Consider the following 27,684-nt stretch of genomic DNA (forward strand, 5'->3'; position numbering starts at 1 on the left):
CGTCAGGATTATGCCCAGATGTATAGTAGAGTTCAGCAATTTAGTTTTGTTGTAACTAAGATGGTGGAAACTCTATCCCTAACTCCTACACTTTAAGGAGGAGAAGGACAGAGAATCAACATTTTGCAGGAAGTCAGTGGTTGGCCTGGGGCTCTGGTTTGATTTTATAGAGCTTTGGCCCAAGTTGCTATTGTAACCGAAGCTCATTCCCAGATTAAGTCAAATTAAATTATGCTTGAAAAACAAAAAGTACATTTAAAAATCATAAAATACTATTTTCCATCAGTTATTTTGTATTGTACTTTTTCTATTATTATGTAGAGTAGTAGTACTCGACCTTGTGTAACACTGCGCTAGTTGTCATACTCCTGGCCAATCCGCCTCATGATATACCAAAATAAAGATGAAATTGACGTCTAGACAACCAATCACATATCGAACCGGTTTCTGTCGTCCCGGTCATAATCTTCTTTTGGCCAATCAACGTCGTGCAGTGGGCGGACATTTTTTCGATTTAATCTCCAATTACAAACACTGGTGAAATAGAGAGAGTGTACGTCAATGAGAGACCGGAGACTCTTATTTGACACTTTTACATAGAGAAAAGGAATATTATCGCACATACTAAAGGTGAGCATACCTAGCAATTTTAATGCCAGAAGTGCATCTCTTTCACCTTGTTACATTAGGCCTATTTCAATGAGTGTGCGTAAGCTGTCCCATGTATAGCATCACTTTTGAAAGAGGTACATGTTACATTTTCAGGTCAATACTGCATTAAATGTCGATAACTTATATACGTATTTAGAACCAGTCATGTAGGCTACTGCATATTCCGCTGTTGATATTACATTAAAACATTAGAATTTTAGTTGAATTATTACGTTGTTGGTGTAATTTATTGACTGCAATGACAGTTCACATGCTTACAAATGGGCTGTCAAACATTTCCTGGTTTGCTGTGTTGTCATTTTATCCTTCTCTTGTAGCGTACCACATAAAAATATGTGATTATTGTTAATTGAAATGAAATGTACATACATTAAATTAAATGTTCTCATTCATTTTCAGGGTGCGGTATTGAGTTTTCACTCCAGACCAGGTGATTCTATTCTATTCTCTAGAGGAGACCAGGCAGGAGACCACCTGTTTTCTTTCAGCTGTTCACTTCAGTGCATTCATGCAAACATGGCTGAGCCTGTTGAGCCTATTTGACTGGTCACTAGACCAGTCTCTGGTCTTTGAGGAGAGCAGACAATTCCATCACTTAAGAAATTAATGTAGTATTTTATGGCAGTGTTCATGTTCATAAAAGCTAGATATTACATTGCTGTAAACAGATGAGTGCACAGATTATTGTATGCCACTGGGATTATACAAGTGCTTGAGTTGGATTTGCAAATGAAAATACCTACTGTATGATTTATGACTTATTACAGTTAAAAGAAGCCTAGCATACTCAGATCCTTTCTACATATCATATGCTGTGGAGATGACTGTTTATCAACATATAATGTCCTGTCTGCACATTGCAAGTATTTACTGAGCAAAGGTTCATTTGGGAACTTCAGTCATGTAAGCTAATTGGGATAATGAGGATTGTAGGATCAACTCGTGGATGCGGGAGTCCTGAGGAGGTCAACGTCTCTGTAGCACGCATAATGTATTAGAAATCATCCTCTTCATGCTTCATTCATACTGTATGATGGAGTACATTCAAGAACATTTCGTACAATTACTTTCAATATGTACCAAGAGAGTCATTTCTACAACATCGGCCGGTAAAATACAACGTTTTAAAACAGCTTGTTTCCTTTCCGGATTAAACTGGGCTGTCGTGATCTGTCAGTGTCGTCAGACTCCCTATGAGGTAGTAGGATTTACAGTATTCCAAATGCTGGCTTCGGTTCGTAAATTAGCCATGTACTGTTCTATACCTTTGTCTTTGTCCAACTGATGTACCAACCAAGTACTACCATAGTGATAATACTGTATTAACTCTTGCCCAGGAAACGGAGGTGCCAGCACTTCTGTAGGTTGATATCTTACATTATTTTGGGTCAGATGATAAGTTTAAATCATAACCTAAGTGTGTAACTTGCCCCCCCCCCCCATCTTTATCCCAGTGTTGCAATATGACTTGGTAGCAGCTAGCAGCACAACATGGGGATCATGACACAGCTCTTGCTCCTGCTCTGGAAGAACATCACCTACCGTAGGAGGAACAAGGTGCGAACTGAACTGGGGCATGCTCAGTTGTAGGCCCCACATCACAGCAAGGTTTAGATAGAAACTATTAACAAGTATGTCTATTCCAATAGTTTTCTATCCTAACTTTTCTATCCGATATCTGCGCACATAACTCAGACTCAATGGGCATGTAACGTTGCACGCTGATTCCAAGTTAGCATATGGCCCTGTGTGCCTTCTGTAACTGATCACAGCATTTTTAATTATTTGTTAATATGTGTAAAGATAATATCCATGCTGTAGCTGCAAGCTGCTGTTTTATGACATAAAACATCAAAGGCAAACCTCAAAAGCAGAGGTTGCCAGTGTGAGCCTGAACAATATAACATGTGTTCCTCCCTCCAGATCCAGTTGATCATCGAGCTGTTCTGGCCTCTCTTCTTGTTCCTCATCCTCATCTCAGTGCGGCACTCTCACCCTCCTTACCAACAGAGCCAATGTGAGTGCTTTCCATTACTCCCCAATGTTTACACTGCACTGTTAACTGTACCCCCCCCCCCCCTCCCCCTCCCCATGGTCAACCAACCACTTGGGTAAGCTGATTAGCCTAGTGAGAGTGGTTCTAGGTGCCACCACGCATACTTTATCCAACCTATTGTGCTTGACCTTCCTGTCAAGCTCAGCCCAGTCTTGCTAATCTAAGGACGTTTGTGCATGTTTCTGTCCAGCAGTGGGTCAATCTCATAGTGTTAGCATTGTGTGTGTTTATGTCTAGTTCATGTTTAAGACCAATTACAGTGTAAAGAATATGATTTTTGCTTGTCTCAGTCAGGACAATCTACTGTGACAGTTTTGACCACTGTGTGCAATTCAGGTCAATCACTAAGCCGCACTACATTGTTCCAAGTCTCAGGTCAACTACTCAGTTCACACATTTGTGTCTAATTCCAGGCCATTTCCCCAACAAAGCGCTCCCCTCTGCGGGCACCCTGCCATGGGTCCAGGGTATCATCTGCAATATCAACAACCCCTGCTTCCACAGCCCCACCCCAGGGGAGAGCCCGGGACGGGTGGGCAACTTTGACAACTCCATGTGGGTACAGAAACGTCAGTATTTAGTGAGAGGAAGAGTGCGTGCAATGGGTGCGTGGCTGCAAAGCAGGGTTATGATTCAGTTGATTGAAAGTGAGCTGGAATGGCACTCAAATTAGAGAATGTAAATGAGTGCTGTTGCGTCATTTGAAATTATGCTGTAATAAGCATCAAAACCTCTGCAAATGTATCTTACCATCTCATCACTGTTATTTTCGGGATCAGACTGTCTCGACTCTTAGTGGACGCCCAGACCATCCTCTCCTACAATGGCAACCAGACCTTATTCTCTGGCTTCCAGGACCTCAGAGAATCTGTCCAGAGACTTGGAGAGAGACCAGGCGCCTGGCCAAGTATGTGGCTCTCTTTGATGTAAATCCGTGAATAGATGTTGTGGTTGTGTTGTTGTCTTTAGAAAGATGACCAATTGCACTATTGAGCATTGGTAGTGCAATGAAAGGATCATGTCTATCTGAACATGAACATTATTATTGATTCACACACACATTTCTTTAGATGACTTTTTATGTTACAGCTAGGTACTCAATACTAAAATGAATTCTATTGAATGAATAGTTTCCAGAAACAATACATACAGTGCATTGTCAGATCCCTTGCATAGACAGTGCTCAAGTTCATACATACAATATTTATGCATTTGCATTAATAACCCTGTGGGTAGATATACATATGTTGAACACCAAATTACAATGGTATGGTATTAGGTCTGCTATTGGAAATACTAGCTACCTGAATACTTGATACAAAAGTACCGTAGGACCCACTGTATGCGTGGCACTATATGATTGGTCCATGTTTGTGTTTGTCACAGACCTCCGTGTGGGGGAATACCTACGGCCCAATGAGACCTTCTCCAACTTCCTCCTGACAAATGGCAACCTGTCTCCCTCAGCCCTCGACCAGCTGTTGAGGGCCCAGCTTAACTTTCAGGTGGTAAGAAGCAGAGCAAACCTCTCCACGTCCACAACACCCTCATCAACAGCTGTAACACTGATACCCAGCCCGGCCCACAGCAGCTTATAGATAACCAATGTAGCTGCCCTATACAGTAGGTGATTTACCATTTTGCACCGCAAATGTGCAATTATGGGTGACATCGTCTGTCTGCATAACAACCCAGGGGGAACACATAATTGCAACAAATGGATGGCTTAAATAGATGGTACGTCTCATCATACCTAATGTCGTTAGAGTACTGCAGCTTTTCCGCTGTGTATTATCTGTTGTTAAAATAAAAAGATTGAATCAGCACTTGAACTTTAACTAATGCATAAACTTTGTGTCATCGAGGACATCTTCTTGATATTTAGTCTGTTCGTCCATTTATCTGTCTGTCTGTGTCTATACTGTAGGTGACTCTGGCTGGAGCTGGGGTGATGCTGAACGACATAGTGTGTAATACCAGCATGCTTGGCCAGTTCCTTACCGTGGAAGGGAAGGACAATATGGCGGAGCTGCAGAGGCAGCTTTGTGCCATCCCAGCTGACACCCTGCAGCAGGCTGAGCAGCTCTTCCTCTCCCAACTGGATTTCACCAAGTTCTTCACGGTCAGTATCATGTAGACATAGTGGTATTATTCCTGTACAGTAGTAATGCATTATAATAGGGTCATAATGCATTATAAGCATTGCCAGCATCTGAGGCTGCTCAGAACATTAATATTCATGTTACAGCAAATATAATTAATCCTCCATTTCTCTCTGGGAGTGTCTGAATACCTGTTTTGAATGCAGTATTTACTTTATTAACAGTTAGATACCACTTTGCCAGTTAGCAACAGAACATAGATCACCTACTTGTGTCTGTTAAGGCTTTTCTTATACGCTAACTGATGCATATTGTCTTCCAAGAATCAACTGCTGTGCTACTCAACTGTTATATCATGCTCTTAGCAGTGAACAGTCTGACTCTCATTCACGGCACAAAAGGCTATTCAGTTACAGGGGCTCAATTGTAGCAAGTCCGAGTGGGAAATTAATGGAGTCTCTCTAATGTTGTCTGCTGAAATATGTATTTGAATAATGTGGAATGCGAGTTGCTTGTTCAGTTCTGTCATCTATTTCCTTTCTAAATGGTATATTAGGTTGTATTACATTTATTCATAGCAATTGATAGAGGCATGTGCTGATGTACTTTTTTTTCCGGTAATTTCTCACAAATGTTTTATACTGTAAAGGGGAAAGTGTCCGAATCTGAAATTATTTAGTATGTAATTTAATACATTTCTATCAGTCTTCCAACTTATTCACGTAGCATTCCACTCCACACTGGCGCTAGAATGTCACTGCACACATACAAAACCCTCTCCATTCATGGAGATTTGAATTGGTGGCAAAACAGTAACTTTAGCACTCACTAATTAATCCTGATCCTCCTCTTCTTGTGTCATCCCTAAGAGAGACAGACTGAGAGCTAATGCCAGAGACCTCAGGGTCATCAGTCAAGCGGTCACCACTGTGACGAAGGAGTTGGCAGTTATCATGGATGACGTATGTATACCAACGGAATACATTAATTTCCCGTATCGATCCAATTAAGAGGGAACCATTGGGGTCTAATATAAAATTATGTGTCAAGGCTTTGAGAAGATCCCTCTGTTTTTCAGGTTGTTGTGTCTGATGCAATAATGTAGCACTAAAAAGGAGCGCTAGCCATGTCAATAGCTTGTAAGAAATGCATGTGGCTTGAATATCTGCTTTGACACTGAACAATGCTTTAGATTCGCCTGTCGGAATACCCATTAATGTTGCATCTCTCCTCTCTTTCTTTCCCTCTCTCTCTCACTATTTTCATATCTTTCTCCTCTCCTCTCTCTCTCTCTCTCTTCCTTTCTATTCTCTCTTGCTCTTCTCGCTCCCCAAGCTGTCCTCTCTCTTCAGCTTCTCTGAGCTGAACTCAGAGCTGAGGCTCCTCTCACCAGGGAACCGCTCGTCCCTGCCCATGGAGAGCTTCCACGCCTTCTCCCGGATCATGTGTGGCCACCCAGAGGTGGGCGGGGAGAGGATTCCCTCTCTCAACTGGTACGAAGACAATGACATCAAGTCCTTCCTGGGCAAGAACGGCACAGAGGACACCTACATGGACAACGACAACAGCACTAGTGAGAGTTTCCCTTGGCCTAGTACCCTATCTTATAGGATTTCACACAATTGCTTACTGTAGACTGAACTCAGTTCCCCTCCTTCAGAGGGTTTGATTGATTTACTTATTTTGCAAAGTACATTTAAAGTAGTGTTTTGCATTTATAACAAGTGAAAATGTTCCTCTCAGCCCCATATTGTAAAAGTCTGATCCAGAGCCTGGAGTCCAACCCCTTATCTCGCATCGTGTGGCGGGGGATCAAGCCGTTGTTCATCGGCAAACTGCTGTACACACCTGACACTCCTGCCATACGAGACGTCATGAAAGAGGTAATGGAATTCTATTTCTTTTAATTTGTTCTCTTTTCTCACTCTCTTTTTCACATTCTCACCCTTGTAAATACAGTATCAGTCTCTTTGCGACCTATATCCTTGTAACTATTAGAAGTGCATATTTTTATTGACACTATATAAATTACTTGCAAGTACCTCTATGCCTTTAAGTAATATGGATTCTAAATGTCAGTAACAGTTGTTTAGTTGACCTATTGAAAGTGTTATTTTGTTGCATGTTATGTTGCTTCACTTGTTTACCCTACGCTCAATCGTGTGACCCCTGTACTCAATCGTAGGTGAATAAGACATTTCAGGACCTGCAGATCCTCAAGGACCTGAATGGTGCATGGTTGGAGGTGGGACCTCGTATCAAGACCTACATGGAGAGCAGTGTGGAGATTCACCTACTGCAGGTATGGTACTACACCATATCACAGTACACCTGTAGCGATTGGTAGAAAGCATGCCATACCAGATAACACTATAACTTACATTATACAATGTCAAACTACATAACTAACTCACTCATTAGAAATGCATAACACTGTATCATTAGGTCATTATAAGAATTCATAAATGCTTATGCCAACGAGAGGTTGTCATACAACAGGGTATGCCATGACATACTAAACTGCAGTTGTTGACACAAGCAATCCTTATTGTTTATTTTCCGCTTGAGGTGGTGTGTTAAACATTGGCTCATGAGTGTTCCAAATAGTCCATACATAACATTGTATAAGGCCCTTATGCCAGGACTTTGAGCAAGCCTATCTAGGACTTTGAGCAAGCCTATCTGCGCAATGGCCTTTGCCATTGAAATCCTCCTCTGTCGGCTTTTCCATGCTGTGTGTGACAGGATTTGCTGAGGCGGCCTGAGGTGGCCGTGCTCGTCAACCTTCGCCTGGTGAACACCTCCTGGACAGCTTCGCGGATCACCCGTTTCCTCTCCACGCGGGCACCTGATGCCCCCAGGAAGGAGGGGTCGCCCCCTACCTGGTTGGACGTGTACAACGACCTGAACAACGCCATTACCACCCTGAGTCAAGTCACCCAGGTGTGTCCCTAGAGCCTAAATGTTGTAAATCATAAGTGGCTACCAACCCTGGTCCTGGAAAGCTACAGCATGTTCATAGTTTTGTTGTAATATAATGTCAGATGTGCAAGAGCAGTGTCTACTGATCAAGGGGGGAGGTAGTATTGAGCTCAAGTTCAAGGGGGTGTTGAGGTAGTGGCGGTTGAGCAGGGGGGATGGGGGGGGGGGGTCAGTTGAGCAGTCTCATGGCCTGTGGGTAGAAACTGTTCTGGAGCCTGTTGGACCGGGTCTGGATGCTCCGGTACCTTTGCCAGAAGGCAACAGAGAGAACAGGGGATGGCTGGGGTCCCAGCCTTCCTCTTGTCCTGAATGGCTCAAAACTCAACTAGTTAGATCAATTTATTCAGGTGTGTTAGCACTGGGCTGGAACAAAACCTGTACACCCTGTACCTCTCAGTGACCAAGATTGGTGATCACTTGTGATAGATTTTATCACTGTCTGTATTGCCGTTGTGTATTTGTCTGTTTTTTTCTGCCAGTGTTATTCTATGGCTATGGTCTCAAGCCTCTATATATCCTCACTTTCTCAATATTCCTTCTTAATGTAGCAATGTTATCCTCTTTCATCTGTCAGTGCTTCTCCTTGAACAAGCTGGAGGGCGTTGCTACAGAGGGAGACATGATTGAAAGGGCCTTGGAGCTGCTGGAGGACAGACAATTCTGGGCGGGGATAGTCTTCCTCCTACCAAACTCTTCCTCCTCACCCAGTCTACCCCCTCATGTCACCTACAAGATCCGCATGGACATTGACGACGTCACACGCACCAACAAGATTAAGGACAGGTAAAGTTACACCAAGAAATGGTCATTAGGAATGTTATTTTTTAGGTAGGGCCTGGTTCTCAACCCAACCATTCAGAAGCTCCACTTATCACCTATCTGCAAACGGCAAAGGGGGGTGGGGCTGGGTGAAAGGGCTATGGACTGAAATGGAACGGGCCTTAGTGTCACTACTCACCAACCCTCACCAACATTCAAAATTGCCCTTCAGGAAACACTGTCACTATTGTTTGGTCCTATTCTCCCTTCAGGTTCTGGGACCCAGGTCCAGCGGCGGACCCCTTCAATGACATGCGCTACATCTGGGGGGGCTTTGTGTATGTGCAAGACCTGGTGGAGCGAGCAGTGTCCCGTGTGCTGAGTGGGGTACAGCAGACCACAGGGATCTACCTGCAGCAAATGCCCTACCCCTGCTACGTGGATGACGTGTGAGTAGTGGGATCTTAGTTTACACAGGATGGTAACTTAGATCTTCATAGAGGAACATAGTTGACTTACTGGACTGAAACCCTTTAACTCCATGAGGAGCATAGGTCATCCATAAGTGCTCTCCACCACACTCTACTGTTTTCTATTTCTGTACTCTGAGAGGAGCATAGTATAGTTTGACTGAAAATTGTCTGACATGCAGATTTGAATTGGAAAACCTGCATCCTTTCAAAGGGATGAGGAAGAGGAAAGTTCCAGACCCAAATGAACTTTCTTAATTGAAATAAATAATACATTGTTGTCAGAACCATATATTGTTGGTTCACTGCTCTATATCACCTTAACCATGTCCCCTACCCGTTCTACCAATCTCTCTCTCCTCTCCCCAGTTTCCTGCGCGTGCTGAACCGGTCGCTGCCACTGTTCATGACGCTGGCGTGGATCTACTCGGTGGCCATGATCATCAAAGGCGTTGTGTATGAGAAGGAGGCACGTCTGAAGGAGACCATGCGGATCATGGGTCTGGGCACGGGCACACTGTGGGTCAGCTGGTTCATCAGCAGCTTTGTGCCCTTCCTCATCAGTGCCGGCCTCCTCATCGCTCTGCTCAAGGCAGGTGGATCCACACAGCCTTGTCTTATTCAGTCCTTATTCATTTCAGTTGGCAGGGGCCATGTGTGCACTGTGCACACATTTTGTGTTGTGTAAGAGTAAGCTATCAAGTCAATTTATATTAGTGGTCCAACATGGGCAAAATGTACTTAGAGAGGGTGGTAACATGATGAAGTGTCACACCTTTATTGATGTCCCAGAATCTTGCCGTGGACCAAAGAGTTAGTTGATAACTTTACTTATCCAGAGCACGTGACAGTCAGTGCATGCATACAATAGGTTGGCTGAGATATGGCAGCACAAATTACAACATAACTGTTTTTTCTCATGTATGTTGGCATGTGTCTGTCTGTTTTCTTCAGAGTCCCTATAGATTTTGAACAATGACATTAACATAACTTATCATGGATATTTTGAAGAATATCATCAACATACATTAACATGGTTGTATTTTCTGTGTATTTTGGATGTGTATCTGAGTCATCTCACCATGCCCATATTCTCCTCCTCTCATCCTCGTCCAGTGGGGGGACATCCTCCCTTATAGCGACCCATCAGTGGTCTTCTTCTTCCTCACAGCCTTCGCCACGGCCACCATCATGCAGTGTTTCCTTATCAGCACCTTCTTCTCACGGGCCAACCTATCGGCAGCCTGTGGAGGGCTCATCTACTTTGCCCTCTACCTGCCCTACGTGCTATGTGTGGCCTGGAGGGACCACCTCAACACTACACACCGCATCTTAGCTGTGAGTGCCAATAAACATTCTTTCTTGGACACTGAAAACTGTGTGCCTATTGTGTGCCTATACTGCTTATTGGAAGGTCCTTCATTTAACATTGTCAGTGGTATTTTAGGTTTTGCTGATGGAGACCACCAGCTGAGCCACACACGCATGCAAGTGGTAGACACCCAGAAATGTCCCGAACATTTTGGAAAAGCAAATTCAGGCAGAAGGGCATTGTCTTGGCAGGTGCACACACTGTCACAGACTGCCAATGCATCATAACTAATGATTCAGCATGGTTATTTAGTGAAAATTTCAAGGGGGAAATATTGCATAAATATTGCACCTTTAACCTCTGTGCGCTGTACTGTTTTGTACAGATTGCGTTCAAATGTGCAGATTTTATTATGGCCCAGCTATCTTTTGTAATGGCTTATGATGGTATCCCAAAGATGGTCATTTCCATTCACCGCAGCAGTATCATAGTGTAACATCAAGATAAAAAGCAACTGTTCTGTGAATGCTGATATGAATGTGTGTTTCAATTTTATACATCACAAAACTGAATGGTGAGTTGATCGTCGACCATCTCCCCACAGAGTCTGTTCTCTCCTGTGGCCTTTGGTTTTGGCTGTGAGTATTTCTCCCAGTATGAGGAACAAGGTGTGGGCATCCAATGGTTTAACCTGCACTCCAGTCCCATGGAGGGAGACAGCTACAACTTCACCACCTCCATAGTGCTCCTGTACGTCGATGCGTTCATCTATGGTGTGGCCACGTGGTACATCGAAGCTGTTTTCCCAGGTAAGGGAAGAAGGAATGAAGAACGCATTTGGCTCTGATAACAACTCAGTGGTTTCATGTCATTCCTTTCTATGTTTGGTGCACATCAACACCAAATGTAAGTTTTAGGTGTTATATGTGCAGTTGTTCCTTGCACTGCTGCAACCTCTGCAAACAAATGAAAAATTAATATATTAATTTATTAGATTTATTTAACAGGGACCATGTACAATCAAAACATAATTTTCAAAGCTCAATCAATAGCACAGTCTACTCTGGTGTTCGGAACAGGAATGCCAGTTTTCCAAACTACACCGTTTCACTAGTCTGATTAAAGCTGTATTTCTGGGTCTTTTTCTCAGGAGAATATGGGATCCCCAGGCCATGGTACTTCATCTTCCAGCTCAACTACTGGGGAGGAGTGCCTCTGGAGGTGGGCATGCCCATACCTCCTGCTCCCAGTGAACAGAATGAAGGTATTTAATTCAATTTTAATTATCTTTAATAATCCATTCCCCAAAATGTGAAATGTCTCAGGCACCAGATGTGATACAATATGATCAATCTGCTGATCTGTGCAGCCCAATGTAGGCGACCTAGAATGTGCCTTCACTCTGTGACTGGTTGCCCTCAGATCATATTGAGCCAGAGCCCACTCACCTCATGTTGGGCGTGGCCATCCACAACCTGGTGAAAATCTACAAGCAGGGTGCCAAGCTGGCAGTCAACCACCTCAACCTCAAGTTTTATGAAGGCCAGATCACCTCCTTCCTCGGGCACAACGGGGCCGGCAAGACAACCACCATGTAAGGGTTATGTTGTAAGAGCTTATTAATCAAAATACTGTTATTCAAAATCACATACAATAGTATTCTAGTCTTTACCACCATGTCAGACTACATAGCAGGCAGACATTGGTTGTGTCTTGTGTAGGTGTAATGAATTGCTTCTGAATGTGTTACTTAGCTCTAATGTAGGGTCCATGTACATGATACACTCTTGGTTCCCATTGGCAGGTCTATCCTTACAGGGCTGTTCCCCCCCACTGCTGGGACAGTGTACATAAAGGGGATGGACATCCGCAGTGACATGGACATCATAAGGAAGACCCTGGGAGTGTGTCCTCAGCATAATGTCCTCTTTGACATGTAAGTGCAGTGTCTACTTTACCTCTGTCCTCATAATACCCCTTTAATGAGTACAATACAACATTTTACATACATATCACATTGTAATATCATACCAATACATTACATTGTATTTCAATGTATCTCAGTACATACAGTGCCTTCAGTAAGTATTCACCCCCTGCAATTTTCCACGTTTTGTTGTGTTACAACCTGACTAGATTTAAAAATAAATAAATACATTTTAAAAATCTACACAAAATGCTCCATAATGTCAAAGTGAAAATTATTTTTTAATATATTGTACAAATTAATAAAAAATGAAAAGCTGACATGTCTTAAGTCTCTCCCTCTCTCCTGCCAGACTGACTGTAGAAGAGCATGTGTGGTTCTATGGTCGTCTTAAGGGTCTGTCTGGTGAGGACGTGAAGAGGGAATTGGACACTCTGCTAGAGGATGTGGGGCTGCTGCATAAACGCCACGAACAGACCAGGAACCTGTCTGGTAATGTAGCTAACTACTTCTTCTTTCGCTGATAATCTTATACATCGTACAATTTTACACATGTACAATTTTCAAGACATCACTTAAAGTGTATTTTTTAAACAGTAAATAAAATGTGTTTTATACGGCAGCTTTTATAATTTGTCTAAACATTGTGGGCAAAGAATTTATAGCATTTCCACATAGGCACTCTCACCTTGTAGCTGAACAATGATTTATATTCACCTGTCGGAAAACCCATTAATGTGTCAGTTCTCACTCTCTCTATTCCTGCCTCCATCTCTCTCTCTGTCTACCTATCCCCCCAACTCTCTCTCTCTCTCTCTCTTTCTCTCTGTCTCAGTCTCACCTAACTCTCTCTCTCTGTCTACCTATCCCCCCAACTCTCTCTCTCTCTCTCTCTTTCTCTCTGTCTACCTATCCCCCCAACTCTCTCTCTCTCTCTCTCTTTCTCTCTGTCTCAGTCTCACCTAACTCTCTCTCTCTCTCTCTCTTTCTCTCTGTCTCAGTCTCACCTAACTCTCTCTTTCTCTCTGTCTCAGTCTCACCTAACTCTCTCTCTCTCTCTTTCTCTCTGTCTCAGGGGGCATGCAGAGGAAACTCTCTGTGGCCATAGCGTTTGTCGGGGGCTCTAAGGTGGTGGTGCTGGACGAGCCCACCGCTGGCGTGGACCCCTACTCACGCCGGGGCATCTGGGACCTGCTGCTCAAGTACCGCAAAGGTTAGGGCTCTGAATCTAGCCTTTGCTAGATAAATGTATACTATATACATTTACCTGAATGCAACATACCATCTCTCTGCAAGCAATACAATCTCATAGAACTGGAATTATATCTACCTGACTTCAAAGCTGATCTTACCCAAAAAACAAACAAGAAAAAGCATACCATCTCTCTGTGTCCTGGGGTTGGTACAATGAAAAACATTTAGCACATAATATGTCTTTCTTTCACTGTCTGTCCAATTGTAAAAATAATGGGATAAAAAAGTGCCGGTGTCATGGCAATAGCAGTAATGCGTTGGACAATTGTGCACATGTACAGTATGCTACAACCATCAGTCTGCCTTGTTCTCCCTCTCGTCTGTGTCCCTCTCTACCTTCCGACACTCTCAATAATCGTGAGTATGAGTGAGCGTCTCTCTCTTTTCCTCAGACCGAACCATCATCCTCTCCACCCACTACATGGACGAGGCTGACCTCCTGGGCGACCGCATCGCCATCATCTCCCAGGGCAAACTGTGTTGCTGTGGCTCCCCTCTCTTCCTCAAGGCCCGCCTGGGCACTGGATACTACCTCACCGTGGTCAAGAAGGAGGGCCTGGAGAGCCGTACCCCCAGCAGCGCCAGCGCTAATAAACTGCCACCTCCCACTAAGGTGAGTGACATGCCCCCCCCCTCAATAATTGTATTTGTGTAAATGTTTTTGTGATCTAAAATTGTCAAATAAAGTCAGCTCTGTCCATATGTGCTGATATACCTAGGTAGGTTACAGTAGAGCCTAGGTAGGTTACAGTTAGCCTCCTCCTTTCTTAGACCAACACAAATGGCAAGGAGGTCATCTTCGACTACTGAGATGAAGCTTTGTGTTGTGAGATACCTGAGGTCATGACCCCTATCTCCCCATCTGTGTGTTCTAGGACAGTGACTCCTCAATGAGTGACGACACTGGACTGGGCAGTGATGACAGTGGTTCAGGTTGGTCTGACCCTCCATGTTCATTCGTTTTGGGGAAAGGTGTGCTATTACAGGGGTCACATACCACTGACATGACATTACATAACGACAATCACTAACAACCCACACTCACTATATCACAATTATTGGTATGACAATTGGTATAACAATGATAGAGTGCAAAAAGGGTACTATACAGGATACCCTTTGAGTAAAAAGGTAAATTCCATCCCCTCTACATCACTATGAGGCTTATTTTCATCTGTTGTTCAACAACTGTGGGTCTTAGTTTCCTCCTCCTCCTCTGCTCCACAGACCTGGTAGCCCTGCTGGCCCTGGCACAGCGTCACATCCCTGGGGCGCGGCTGGTGGAGGACGTTGGACGTGAAGCGGTCATCAACCTGCCCCAGACCTCTGCTGAGGACAGCAGCCTGTCCATCTTCCTCATGGAGCTGGACCTGAAGAAGGGCGAGCTAGGAATCACCAGCTATGGACTGTCTGATACCACACTGGAGGAGGTGAGGTCACATTTTCTTTAATATTGCAACAAGAGCAAACCAGATGTGAAACTTGTAAGTCAAATTAAAAACTAAGATTTATGTCTATGGTTGGTCGTTGTTGTTGTCGTCTTTCAAGTGTGCTGTACTTGAGTTGTTCCTGCTAGAACCAGCTTGTTGAAGAAATTGCACTGCTGCTTTCATACATCTTTTTCACACACACACACACACACACACACACACACACACACACATACACACTCACACACATCAAGGGCATTAATCGGCTTTACCTCTTTACCGCCAAACCTACACAAAACCACCCGAGATTTAGTCCTGAAATAATGTCCCACTGCAAACTGGCCTACTTTTTATGTTATAAGAGCAACCCACTGACTGGCCCTTTTGTAAGACAAACCGCCAGTTTTAACCAGATCAGGCAGGGTTTACCAGGAATGGGGTATTTGTGGTGATGCCAGGGCCGTAATGTGCTTAGACCCTGGCAGATTACCATGATTACCAGGTAGATCCCGCTTGATACGTAGACTGTCAGCAGTGGCACAGGGCATAGAGTTTCCTTATTCTGACCTCTGCACGCATTTGTCCTGCAGCATGCATTATAGATAGTTGCAGCCTTTATAGTAATATTATTAGTAATAATATTTATAGTTTTCTTTTTTTATGTCCACTATTTTGTGATATTGTATTGTTTTGTCTTCATTGCTATATATGTCGGTGAATATAGAGCTGCCCACCATGCTGTCATAAGATTCCCCAAATCTCGGTTGTGAAACAATAAAGGTATCTTTTGTGTGATCATGTACTACTGTAGATCTTTCTGAGGGTGGCTGAGGAGACAGGAGTAGACGTTGACCCAGAGGAGAGCCCCAGACAAGCCGGTACGCCTCAGGATCAGGGTCAAGGACAGTGCCAGGGCCAGCAGGGGGAGCCGGCTGAAGACCCAGAAACAGGTAAACACACACACACACGCACGCACGCACACACACACACACACACACACACTGTGGTGGATGTCTAGGATTTACCACTCTGTACTTCAGCTCTTCGGAGGTAAGAATCAATAAATAAGTCCTGAGTAGCCACAATATCTGAGTCCGGTATTTATTGCTTGCAAACAAGAGACAAGAGCGTAACAGCAGCCCAGCGTAAATCCAGAGTCTGAAGAGGCGATTATCAGGGTTGTCTTTTATACAGATTAAACATAATGGTAGGCGCCGCCAAGGCTATCACCGACAAGCTTGTGCTTACGTGAGAGGGGGCGGGAGAGAATGAATGGGGAGACTTTCTTACTGATCAATCGGTGCTTTCTTATTGATCAATCGGTGTTCAACATTTCACACCTTCCTGTCTGCATGATGGGTCTGTTCCTTTGTTCTTGCTCTCCCCCCACTACTCCCTCCGAAACCACCGCTATCCATATTGTAATCATCCGCCGTTTCTCAAAACAATGGCTATAGAACTTTAGAGGTGTGGCAAGAGGAAATGTAATCACAGTATTCACATAAGTTGTATCAGTCATACGAAAGTGCATATCCTTCAAACAGTTCTATCAATGTATTTTCCATAACAACACACACACACACACACACACACACACACACACACACACACACACACACACACACGTGCCCCCCCCCATGTGACACACCAACAATCACAGAAACGGGAAATAAGGACATACTACACACACAGTGAATGCATTCCCTTATAAATGGTAAGTCCACTGTGTCCCTCTCTGACTCTTTCTCTCTCTCTGCACTGCTGCCAGGAAATAAACGGCTTCCCAAGCAAGGTACCCTGCATGTCGCAACATCACATCGACCTAGTGGGCCTAGCTAGCCTAACTAGTCTTGTTAGCTTATGTAGCCACTTACTTCATATCGAAAGCTTCAGATCTCTACTCTGTCCTCACCACCAGTGTTGGGGATAACTGTAACATTTTCACAGAGAGGGATTTGGTTGAATTAACTATCTCTAACTATGTCTAACTCTCTCTCTGTCCACCGCGCCTGTGCCTTTCCTACACACAGAGCCTCAGGAGACAGACCTGCTGAGCGGGGAGGGCAGAGGCGGGATCCCCCTTACAGGCTGGGGCCTAACATGGCAGCAGCTCCGGGCGCTCTTCATCAAGAGGTGGCTGTATGCTCGCCGCAGTCGCAGGGGTTTCTTTGCTCAGGTAGAAGGAAACGCAGCATACTGTAAATCCAAGCAGTTGCTATAAAGTGTATTTTTGCCCCACTTTATGTGGAAAGTCCCTTATATGGTCTACAGGCTTAAACTATCAACAAATGACACTGTTGACATGGAACAATTTGTATGGGTTGGGGTTTGGGGTAAGGGCTAGGGTTAGTAGATAGTTAGTTGAGCAGTTAGTTTAACATCTCTAAGTCACCTGTTTGGGGTCTATCCAAATAAAGACTTATCCAATGCTATGGTGAATGATTAGCTGTCACTTTGTTGTTGTTGTTGTTAGACCTTCTGTATGTTAACAATTTTAATAGAAATAATAAAGAAAAAGCAGGGCCTCTGACACAACCGTGTTTGTCTTTCAGATCGTGCTACCTGCTGTGTTCGTGTTGATCGCTCTGCTCTTCAGTCTCATTGTCCCTCCGTTTGGGAAGTACCCTTCACTCCAGCTCCAGCCCTCCATGTATGGGGAACAGTATACATTTTTCAGGTAATTGCCTCCTATCGATGCCTCCTATTGATCACATCAAGGAAAGGACATGCCTGCACTGTGCACATATATATTACACTCCTGTGCAGTTTAATTGCACAATTTTGACGGATGGTCATGGTTGAAATGTTGTTTGAAATGTTGCAATAAACTACACATATACTAAAGTGTGGGGTTATAATTCTTCCTTTCATTTATGCTTTTTGTACTGTGCACCTGGTAGAATTGTTGGATTTGCAGTTCCCACACTACACTACTGTTGATCTCCTATTGATCTAATGCATCTTTCAAATGCCTCTTCTCCCACATATTTGAATTGCTATCTGCTGCTGGTCCTACTTGCTATAACGCAACTCTAAATTATCCTGAACTAGACTTCTTATCTCTGTCATCTTTCAAGCAATGATGCCCCTGGTGATCCCACCATGGAGAACATACTTGACGCCCTTCTCGACCAGCCTGGATTTGGAACCAGATGCATGGAAAATAGCACGTAAGACAGGTTTTCTCTCCTCTCCATCCACTTAGTACACACACACACACACACACACACACACACACACACACACATATAAATTACTATTGTGGAGATGCTTACTTGTTGCTTACTTCCTCTCAGATAATCAAACGTGCCCAGTGGATAGGATAGGGGCTAAGGGCGATTTGGAATTCAGCAGTAGTGTGATCATTTTATGTTTGCTTTTAAAGCTGTGTTGATGTGTATGTTGTTTATATATTTCTGTAGGGATTCCAAATGTGAGGAGGAGGTAGGGGCCCTCCTCATGAGACCTCAGATCCCCTACTCCACCTGGCAGATGTTCAACAAGGGCAACTGGAGTGAAGACAAGCCCTCCCCTGACTGTGAGTGCAGCTCAGAGGAGGTCCGCAGGATGCTCCCAGACTGCCCTGAGGGGGCCGGCGGCCTCCCCCCACCACAGGTCACCATCATACTGTCAATATGTCTTCAGTAGTCAGAACTATTGTAGCAATGTCCTCAGCAGACCTGGGCCAAATATTATTATTATGATTGTATGCTTCTTTCCCATGTTTAAACTACTTTGGAGACACCTTGCGGCAAACCCACGTTTTGTATGAGCTGCTTTGTTTCAACTTGTGTCTTTGGTATACAGATCAAGAGACTGACTGGGGATATCCTGCAGAATATGACGGGACGCAATGTCTCAGACTATCTAGTCAAGACCTATAGTCAGATCCTGAAGAAAAGGTCTCTTGCATTTCTCAAGCGATTGTTCATTAATACGCACACATCCCATGTATATTTTACTGAGATGAAATAATGTATTTTTTCCATTCACAAATTCACCATCCATCTACACTCTTCTTATCATTTCAGCCTAAAGACCAAGAAGTGGGTGAATGAATTCAGGTAAGCAGAGTGTAACATTTGGCATACACAATCTAAACATGATTTTGGTTTGAGTTCCATTTCTTTTCATTTATTCACCTCTAAGGTAAATATGTAATGTGTTGACCTCCTGTATTGTAGATATGGGGGTTTCTCTCTGGGAGGCAGACCCACTCATGCTGTACCCCAGGGTCATCACATAGAGGAGTCAGTCATGTCAATTAGGACACGCTACAGGGTGGCACAGGTAGGAGTTCATTTGGTTCTCTTTCGCTTACCTTTCTCAAAGAACTCACTTTGTTATTCATTGTAGTTTATTATGCTCGCCTACATCTACGTCTCACAGAATAGCTCATTGGACCAGCTACTGGGTCGGCTACCAGATTTCCTGGGTGGACTGAACAGTGAAAACAATGTTAAGGTGAGAGGTGAAGGTGTCTGTCTGTCTGTCTTTGTGTGTGTGTGCGTGTGAGAGTGTGTGTGTGTGTCTGTGTGTCTGTGTGTCTGTGTGTCTGTGTGTCTGTGTGTGTGTGTGTGTGTCAGACCTGGGTTCAAATACTATTTGTTTGAAATAATTTCAAAAACGTCGCTGTGCTTGGTGGAGTTTGCCTTGCCCAAAGAAAACAATGGAATAGTCCCAAAAGTGCAAACTCTGCTTGTGTTTGTGTGTGTCTCTGTGTTTCTGCATCTGTGTGTTTTGTGTCACTGTGACCTAAGCTCTGTGTTTCCCCTGCTAGGTGTGGTATAACAACAAAGGTTGGCATGCCATGGCATCATTTGTCAATGTCATGAACAATGGTCTGCTCCGTGCCAGCCTGCCCCTGGGGCCAGACAGAATGAGGCATGGCATAACAGCCTACAACCACCCCCTCAATCTCACCAAGGAGCAACTCACTGAGATGGCCATGTAAGCCTGTCTCTCTTTTATCTCTGGCTCTCTCCTCATTGGCTTCTCATACAAATCTCACACCAATAAGAGCAATTCCATTTCAGGGGTTATATTATTATTAGGGAGGATGATGCCCTGCTCCTTTCACAGATTTACATCTGGCTCTTTTAACAGTTTGAATGTGTTAACCTAAATCCCATCTCTTTTTGGACTTTTGCACACATAAACTGAACCTCCGCATTAATCATGAAAGAATGCCAAAAGGGAATTTGTTAATTCCAGCAATACGTATGGACCTCAAGTTAGGTTTCAGCCCTGGAAGACATTTAATTTAATGTTTAATTAGATTCTAATTTTTTTCATAAGTGACTAATACAGCATATAGTGTCACAACTTAGTTTGTGCCGAATGCCAACCCTCCTTTTATCTCCTTCTATCTTTATTATCTCTGTGTTGTCAGGATGACCACCTCAGTGGACGTGCTGGTGTCCATCTGTGTCATCTTTGCCATGTCCTTTGTGCCGGCCAGCTTCGTGCTGTTCCTGATTGAGGAGAGGGTCAGCAAAGCGAAGCACTTACAGTTTGTCAGTGGGGTCAAACCCCTTCTCTACTGGCTGGCCAACTTTACTTGGGACATGGTTAGTCTCTCAACACCATCCTGGTCCTAGCTTGATTGGTCAAAATTCATCATATGAAGGATAATATTTTTGTTGAACTGTGTAATTTGGTAATAATATTGACATGATGTCAAGAGCTTTGTTGGTTGGTTTTAACTTACTGACTTTTGGTTTTAACAACTGACTGCACAGTCACACTGGCATGACATAGAGTATGTGTTGGTTTGATCAGCTTATTGGCTACGTATAACTTTTACCAGCTACAGTAGTTGACCAGTTTGTGACATGACTTACATGTAGGTTTGTTGTAGTGCTATTATTGGAATGGAACCCTGTTGTACAGTATGTCATTATAATCATATTGTCATGTTCATCCCGGTACATTAGGATTCAAGTTAAGTGCTATCATATTACGATTGATATATTGTATGTGCATAACTGGTTACATTATGGCTGACATTTGTTTATTTCCTCTCAGTTGAACTATACAGTCCCTGCCACTATGGTTATCCTCATCTTCATCTGCTTCCAGCAACAGTCCTACGTTTCTGAGAAAAATCTCCCTGCTCTGGTCTTGTTGCTCATGTTCTATGGGTAAGGGACATTATCTTTACACAAACATTTTGAGTGCTTTCTTCAGTAAATGAAAGACTATGAAGATTTTTGCTGTGGGGCAATGTGATTGCTTGAGTGATGAAGGAGATGATTTGTGGTCCTATATGGCTCAGTTGGTAGAGCTAGGTGCTGGCAATGCTAAGATTGTGGGTTAAATTCCTGCTGGGACCATAAAAACAAAAAATAGTATTTTGCTTTGGATAAAAATGGCTGCTAAATGTTATATAAATTATTTGGTTCTTCCCTAGCTTAGCTTGGCACACGTCTTTTATGTTGCACACTGTTACTCTTTAGTTTATGGTGCATTACAAAATTGAAGTATATAAGTTGTTAATTTATTTTCCTTTTTTTTCAATCAATTTCAGCTGGTCTATCACACCTCTTATGTACCCGGCGTCGTTCGTGTTCACCGTCCCCAGCACTGCCTATGTCGTCCTCACATCAATCAACCTCTTTATCGGCATCAATGGCAGCATCGCTACCTTCGTCTTAGAGCTGTTTGTAGATGAGGTGTGGTGAATATAGTCTCGTTAACTATGTTTGCTACAGTATTAATGTCCTGTAGTCCTAAATCACAGTTAATGTTTTGATGTTATACTGCTTATATTTTGACAATATACTCATGTTCAGTTCAGATAATCTGGTTGCACAGGAGTGTTCTCGTCAGGTGTGTTGTTTTTTTACATCTGAGCTGCTCCACTGCAAAAGATGTCAGTGATGTGCATATTTTTTCTTATTGAGTCAATTGTTACAATGATATATTTGGCAGCAATTAGCAGATTGAGAATCAGAGAAGGAACTTGAATTAGGCTATTCGAAAAATACAGCATAGGTGTGACTTTTGATTGACTTTTGACACGATACAGAACTCAACATGTCTGTCTCTTTCAGTATTTGAATGAAGTAAACAGGATCTTGAAGAAGGTCTTTCTTATCTTCCCACACTTCTGTCTGGGCCGAGGCCTCATCGACATGGCCAAGAATCAGGCTATGTCCGATGCTTTTCAGAGACTAGGTATGTGACGCACACTCTCACCTAAACATTCAGCCATGGAATGAGGGGAAATTATGTGACAATCCTTTTGTTAGTCCAATTGTTTTACTTCGATATGATCCTACATTAATTCACCTATTGTATATAATTCTATAGAACAACAAAGCTTTACACACTGCTGACCTGAACCAGACTGTACTGGCTTGGGAATTTCTCTTTCACATTGTCCTATCGAGCACTCTTTCAGCAACTATGGGGAATGCTTAAATAGGCCAGCCCAGTACAGCTCACCTCGGTTTGGCTCTGGAGTGTAATGAGGGTAAATGTGGCCTATTGGAGTTTAATTTACTGTGGGATCTGACCATGTTAAATCAGTAGAGGGATGAGGTGGTGGCAGCAATTGTAGTCTGATGTAAGGTGCTCTCAATGAGAGAGTCCACTAGATGACTGCTGTGTTATGTAAGAATGTATCCCCTCCCCAGGCACCAAGCAGACCCTGGACCCACTCGAGTGGGACTTTGTGGGGAAGAACCTGTTCGCCATGGCTGTGGAGGGATTAGTATTCTTCATTTTCACCATATTGCTGCAGTACAAGTTCTTCATCAACTTCAGGTACTGTGTCCTTAGGTTCAGATCTTGGAATCAGTCACCCCTCTCTAGATACGTATGTGCAAGTGAAACTAATCAAACAAATCAACGAATCTTTCCTCCCCAGGCCATGGTCTGACCCTCAGCTGCCCCCTCTTGGTCCAGAGGATGAGGACATTGCCAAGGAGAGAGAGAGGGTGAAGAGTGGGAAATCTCAGGCTGATATACTTACAATGATGGACCTGAGCAAGGTACAGTATGGAAAGGGAACACTCTAAACTTTGACTTTGGACTTGTAAAGGAATTGTGTTATTTGGGTAATGTTTTTCTCCTCTAAGAGGTTAAAAGGATGACCCTTTGTACAGGTGTATAAAGTTGGTAGGAAGCCAGCAGTGGATCGTCTTTGTCTTGGGATCCCTTGTGGTGAGGTGAGAGATTCATCTTGATCGTCATAGACAAGCCTACTATTGACACTCATTCTCCAAACATATATAAAACGTTTTTTTTCATGTTATTATTTTAAAGGCATAATAGCAGTAACACCCATGAATTACTGATGTGCAAGTAAATACAGTGTTCTGTATGGATGTAAATGTTTCTCTGCCTCGCTCTATCAGTGCTTTGGACTTCTGGGGGTGAACGGAGCTGGGAAGACCACCACATTTCGCATGTTGACTGGAGACACCACCATCACTTACGGAGAGGCTTTCCTCAGTCACCACAGGTAGTCATCCCTGTTTGCTTTCATTTAGGCTGCTCTATGTTAGTAAATTCCCATTTATTATGCTAATCCTGCTTTCCGCCTTACTCTGATCCTCTGTCCAGTGTGCTGACTGAGATGGAGAGAGTGCACCAGCTCATGGGCTACTGCCCCCAGTTTGACGCCATCAGTGACCTGCTGACAGGAAGGGAGCACCTGGAGTTCTACGCTCGACTTCGAGGGGTGCCAGAAGAGTCTGTGGCCAAGGTACTTAACCTATCACACTCACAGAAGGGTGTGGCGGAAATAGGTTAAGCATGAATTAACTTTCTGCAAAAACTAGTTCTAAAACTTCTATTCAAACTAGTTAAGTGTAAATACTTGACAACTAATTCCAAATTGATCCCAGTCCAAATGGAGGGCTAAGGTACCATCTGATCTCTAAACTACTCCAAACCACTTTGACAAACATACTTATTTCCAATCCATTCTAAAGAACATCTGCACTTTTCTTAATAGCTGTGCAGGCTATAAAATGTAGTTTTTCTTAAATTGTTCGCTTGACAACATAGTAAAAATGAAACTTCTCCTCTCTCCTTCATTTACAGGTAGCTCAGTGGGGAGTGAAGAAGCTTGGGCTGACCCAGTATGCTGAAAGGGAGGCTGGAGGCTACAGTGGAGGCAACAAGCGTAAACTCTCCACTGCCATCTCCCTGATCGGGGCACCTCCTGTCATATTCCTGGTGTGTAAGGAACTAAAACAACCACTTTTCCACACTCAGATTATACTAAGTACTGAACTAAATAGTACTTCTATGGAGACTCTCCATTGAAGATGCTTTTTTTTTCCAGAAGGCACAGTCTAGGTCCGGGAAATCGTCCCTTAGAGCAGTGGTCAACAACCCTGGTCCTGTAGAGCTAGCTACAGTACATGGTTTGCGAGCTTTGGTTCCAGTCCAGCACTAACATACCTGAGCTAATCAACCAGACATTGGTTAGTTGAAGCTAGTGTGTTGGTACTAGGCTGGAACAAAAGCCTGCACACCCTATAGGTAGCTTACAAGGAACAGGGTTGATATTGGTAACAACTGTCATAGAGGGTTGAGGATTGAATTGATATGTTAAATTTATATGGCAATTGATACAGCTTTCTTCCATATAACCTCTACAACCTAATGTCTGTACTCAACTGTTTCTAGGATGAGCCCACCACAGGCATGGACCCCAAGGCAAAGAGATTCCTGTGGAACTGCATCCTGAGTGTCATCAAGGAGGGAAGGGCTGTTGTTCTCACCTCTCACAGGCAGGGGGCACTTATTCATGCTAATACTGTACATCCTGAATGAAAATGATAGCCAGCACTTGAATATCAAGTAGTTTTGGAATGTATCATGTATTTAATGAATAATAATATAAAATATAATTGTTCTAATAATATGAAATATAATACTGCTCAGGGAATGCAATTCATTGAGTACAGCAGATAGGTCATAGAAATCTAGTGCTATTTGCATGGTAAAATGCATTTTCCCCATTGTTCACATTGTGTTAGTGACCTTGCATGCAGAAATCACTAATACTGTACTGTTGATGTAAAGAGATTTGATGTAAAGAATTAGTGACAAAGGTTCTGATCGTATCTTTAATGGGGTGTTTTTGGTGTGTATTTGCGTGCAGTATGGAGGAATGTGAAGCCCTTTGCACCCGAATGGCCATCATGGTGAACGGCAGGTTCCAGTGTCTGGGCTCTGTTCAGCACCTTAAGAACAGGTACTCAAATGTTGCTGGTTTTGCTTGTGTGTATTATAACATTTTCGAAGTGTAGAGTAGTTACCTGACTCCAATGTATTGGCTATAACTTTCCAATATAGGCTTTTAAGCTCCACTGTCATAACAATAAGCCCTCAATAACATACAAAAAAATGTAGCATCTAAAACCATTAAATCTCATAAACTTCCCAAACTTCAAATCCCACAACTCCCCCTGCTCTGCTGTTTCTTTCTGTGTTTTTCTGCATCAGATTTGGCGACGGCTATACCATCATCCTGCGCCTGTCCTCAGGCACCAAGCCACCAGAGGACCCATGCCCAGTAGATGCCTACATCCAGAACTCCTTCCCTGGCATCGAGCTAAAGGAGAGGCACCAGAATGTGTTGCAGTACCAGCTGCCCTCCCATGCCTGCTGCCTGGCCCGTGTCTTCGACGTGCTGTCCAACAACTACAAGGAGTTGGGCATTGCCGCCTATTCTGTCTCACAGACTACCTTGGACCAGGTAGGGCTCAAGTGTCAAAACGGGACAGGCTGGGATTGTTTTATTAATCACTATTAAAGAATCCCACGTGTGGGATTATTTATGAGGGAGGTGGGAGCGGATAGTACATGATAACAACAGGCATGTTCTATTTAGCTCTCTCAGATACAACAGGTTGCAGGATTTGTACCAATTCAACCATTCAATTGCTCTTTGAGTTTTGCAATCCGGAGTTGTTGAAACTGTGAATTGGCTGTCCACCACTTGGGGAAAACAACACAGAAAACATTATTTTGAGCTTAAGTAAAAGTAATCATAGAGACAGTTTAGCTATGCAATGTCCTTCCCTCTGGAGCATGTGTTACTACATCATACTCCTTTTCCCTTCTTCCAGGTGTTTGTCAACTTTGCCAAGGAGCAGAGTGATGACGACCAACTGACCGAGGTGATTGTCAACAGTGGGACGGCAGCACCTCAGACCAGCAGGGCGTCCCAGCCCATCCGACCAGTGCAGATGGCCAAACCAGCTCAACCAACCAAGACTCCCCAGTCACGCAAATCATCAGACAGCAAACCCAGAGAGGGCAGACCCAAGGGGGTCAAGGACAGTGGCATAGCGATGACGACCAGGCCACAACAAGAGGAAAAACAACCACAGTTTCAAAAGAAGCCGCAGATGGCAAGCAGTGGGTCGAGTAGTAGGGAGTCGAGTAGGGAATACTCAGCTAATGGGTCCAAGCGCACAGGGGAGAAGAGCTCAGGCAGCAAGGATCCCTCAACACTCTTTATAGTGGGTACTAACACAAATGACAGCAAGGTGTGAAATGGGTATGTAAGAAACAAGGTGGGCACGCAAGAGACAGATGCTCAGTTCTGTTTTGCATTTTCCGCTCAGTTGTTCACTCCATTGACTCACTCTTCTCTAGGAGATCCTCATTGCAAACCAAAAATGTCAACGCACCCATCCTAAGGTTTATCTCAATACTTCAAATGAGAAGTGGGGTTTGCTATTATATCTTTAACTTCCTTGTTTGAGAGCGTTCTCGCCCCATTGATCTCCCACTATTCCCAGCAAACCGCTTGTTCCTTCATGTCGTTGTCTCATGTTTTCTTATTTGTCACATTGAGTGTGACACAATGGAATGAACGAAGGGAGTGGAGGGAGCCAAAATACAAATGGAAATGAGCCAGATAGGCAACTCTGTGCCCCTGTGTCCTCTGAGAAGGGAAGACGCTACTACCGGATGACTTCTTTAAAGACTGGATTCGGTGCCTTGTTCTCTCTCTGTTACAGCTGTAGTCCAACACCTCAAAAGTAGTGTTCCTCACTGTCATTACTTTCAGGCACTTTCATGGGTTAGGTATATTGCTCATTTACTTTCTATTTGGGTATTCAACATCCAAATTTGGATTTACTGTATTATTGTTACTCTGTAAAAATGTTGGCATTGTGACAACAAACAGTTCCTCTCAATATCTTGCATTTTTTGCCTAAAGCACTTTAATTAAGAAATGCTGTGCACTATCTAACCAATGATTGTTATGTTATCACAAGACGTTTAGGTCAACAAAATCATTACATCATCAATATATTTTCACATTGTTTTCAATTAAAAACAGACACAATTGAGGATATTTTTTTACATTGTCACTTCATTATTTTTCACACAAAACTATTTATTTATTTGCATTGGCCTGTATACAACATAAAGATGTATGGTACAGCCCCAAAGTACCAGACTCAAAAACACTGCCTTCATTAGGTCAGCTGTTGTTTTATATTTATAGATTTTGTGTCTGTTTTTAATTGAGCTCATGATCTACAGTATATGGAACTTGAACTAAACAAGATGTATCTGTAAATCCAAACAGGTTACTACTGCACTGTAATGCACTCTGCACTGAAGCATTAGAGAGATTGTTTCAATAAATGATAGGCATGTGTAGAATATCTATACAACTGAATGTATGGTTATATGATGTACTGTATATTATGCTTGAATATTCATACTTGAATATTC

At 43.3% G+C, this 27,684-nt stretch overlaps 1 protein-coding gene across 1 annotated transcript; it reads left to right on the forward strand.

Annotated features, from left to right (window-relative positions):
- Positions 1 to 563: 563 nt before the first annotated feature.
- abca7 (ATP-binding cassette, sub-family A (ABC1), member 7) lies at positions 564 to 26,492 on the forward strand. Its single transcript, XM_083671273.1, has 50 exons — positions 564 to 630; positions 1,072 to 1,102; positions 2,127 to 2,229; positions 2,596 to 2,689; positions 3,142 to 3,283; positions 3,508 to 3,635; positions 4,115 to 4,236; positions 4,656 to 4,850; positions 5,700 to 5,792; positions 6,166 to 6,403; positions 6,574 to 6,713; positions 7,016 to 7,132; positions 7,576 to 7,773; positions 8,387 to 8,595; positions 8,844 to 9,020; positions 9,411 to 9,633; positions 10,158 to 10,379; positions 10,958 to 11,162; positions 11,504 to 11,617; positions 11,776 to 11,947; positions 12,158 to 12,289; positions 12,633 to 12,772; positions 13,356 to 13,493; positions 13,927 to 14,147; positions 14,410 to 14,467; positions 14,762 to 14,964; positions 15,776 to 15,914; positions 16,995 to 17,140; positions 17,517 to 17,641; positions 18,042 to 18,134; positions 18,387 to 18,579; positions 18,772 to 18,866; positions 18,996 to 19,028; positions 19,149 to 19,254; positions 19,354 to 19,428; positions 19,745 to 19,914; positions 20,357 to 20,534; positions 20,992 to 21,107; positions 21,494 to 21,638; positions 22,020 to 22,143; positions 22,605 to 22,734; positions 22,838 to 22,961; positions 23,076 to 23,138; positions 23,328 to 23,434; positions 23,536 to 23,677; positions 24,019 to 24,153; positions 24,610 to 24,713; positions 25,088 to 25,180; positions 25,432 to 25,684; positions 26,058 to 26,492. Exons 3-50 carry the CDS (start codon positions 2,164 to 2,166, stop codon positions 26,484 to 26,486), a joined length of 7,065 nt encoding a protein of 2,354 aa, XP_083527399.1. The 5' UTR covers positions 564 to 630; positions 1,072 to 1,102; positions 2,127 to 2,163; the 3' UTR covers positions 26,487 to 26,492.
- The last annotated feature ends 1,192 nt before the right edge of the window (positions 26,493 to 27,684 follow it).

This window comes from Argentina silus (genome assembly GCF_951799395.1).
Source record: "Argentina silus genome assembly, chromosome: 6".
Lineage (NCBI taxonomy): Eukaryota > Metazoa > Chordata > Actinopteri > Argentiniformes > Argentinidae > Argentina > Argentina silus.

Excerpts from the sequence above, each read along its gene's own strand:
- abca7 (XM_083671273.1), top strand. The coding sequence starts at position 2,164 with ATGGGGATCATGACACAGCTCTTGCTCCTGCTCTGGAAGAACATCACC. Across the intron at positions 17,141-17,516 it reads GCAGGGGTTTCTTTGCTCAG|ATCGTGCTACCTGCTGTGTT; the intron begins GTAGAAGGAAAC and ends TTTGTCTTTCAG. Across the intron at positions 22,735-22,837 it reads AAGTTCTTCATCAACTTCAG|GCCATGGTCTGACCCTCAGC; the intron begins GTACTGTGTCCT and ends TTTCCTCCCCAG.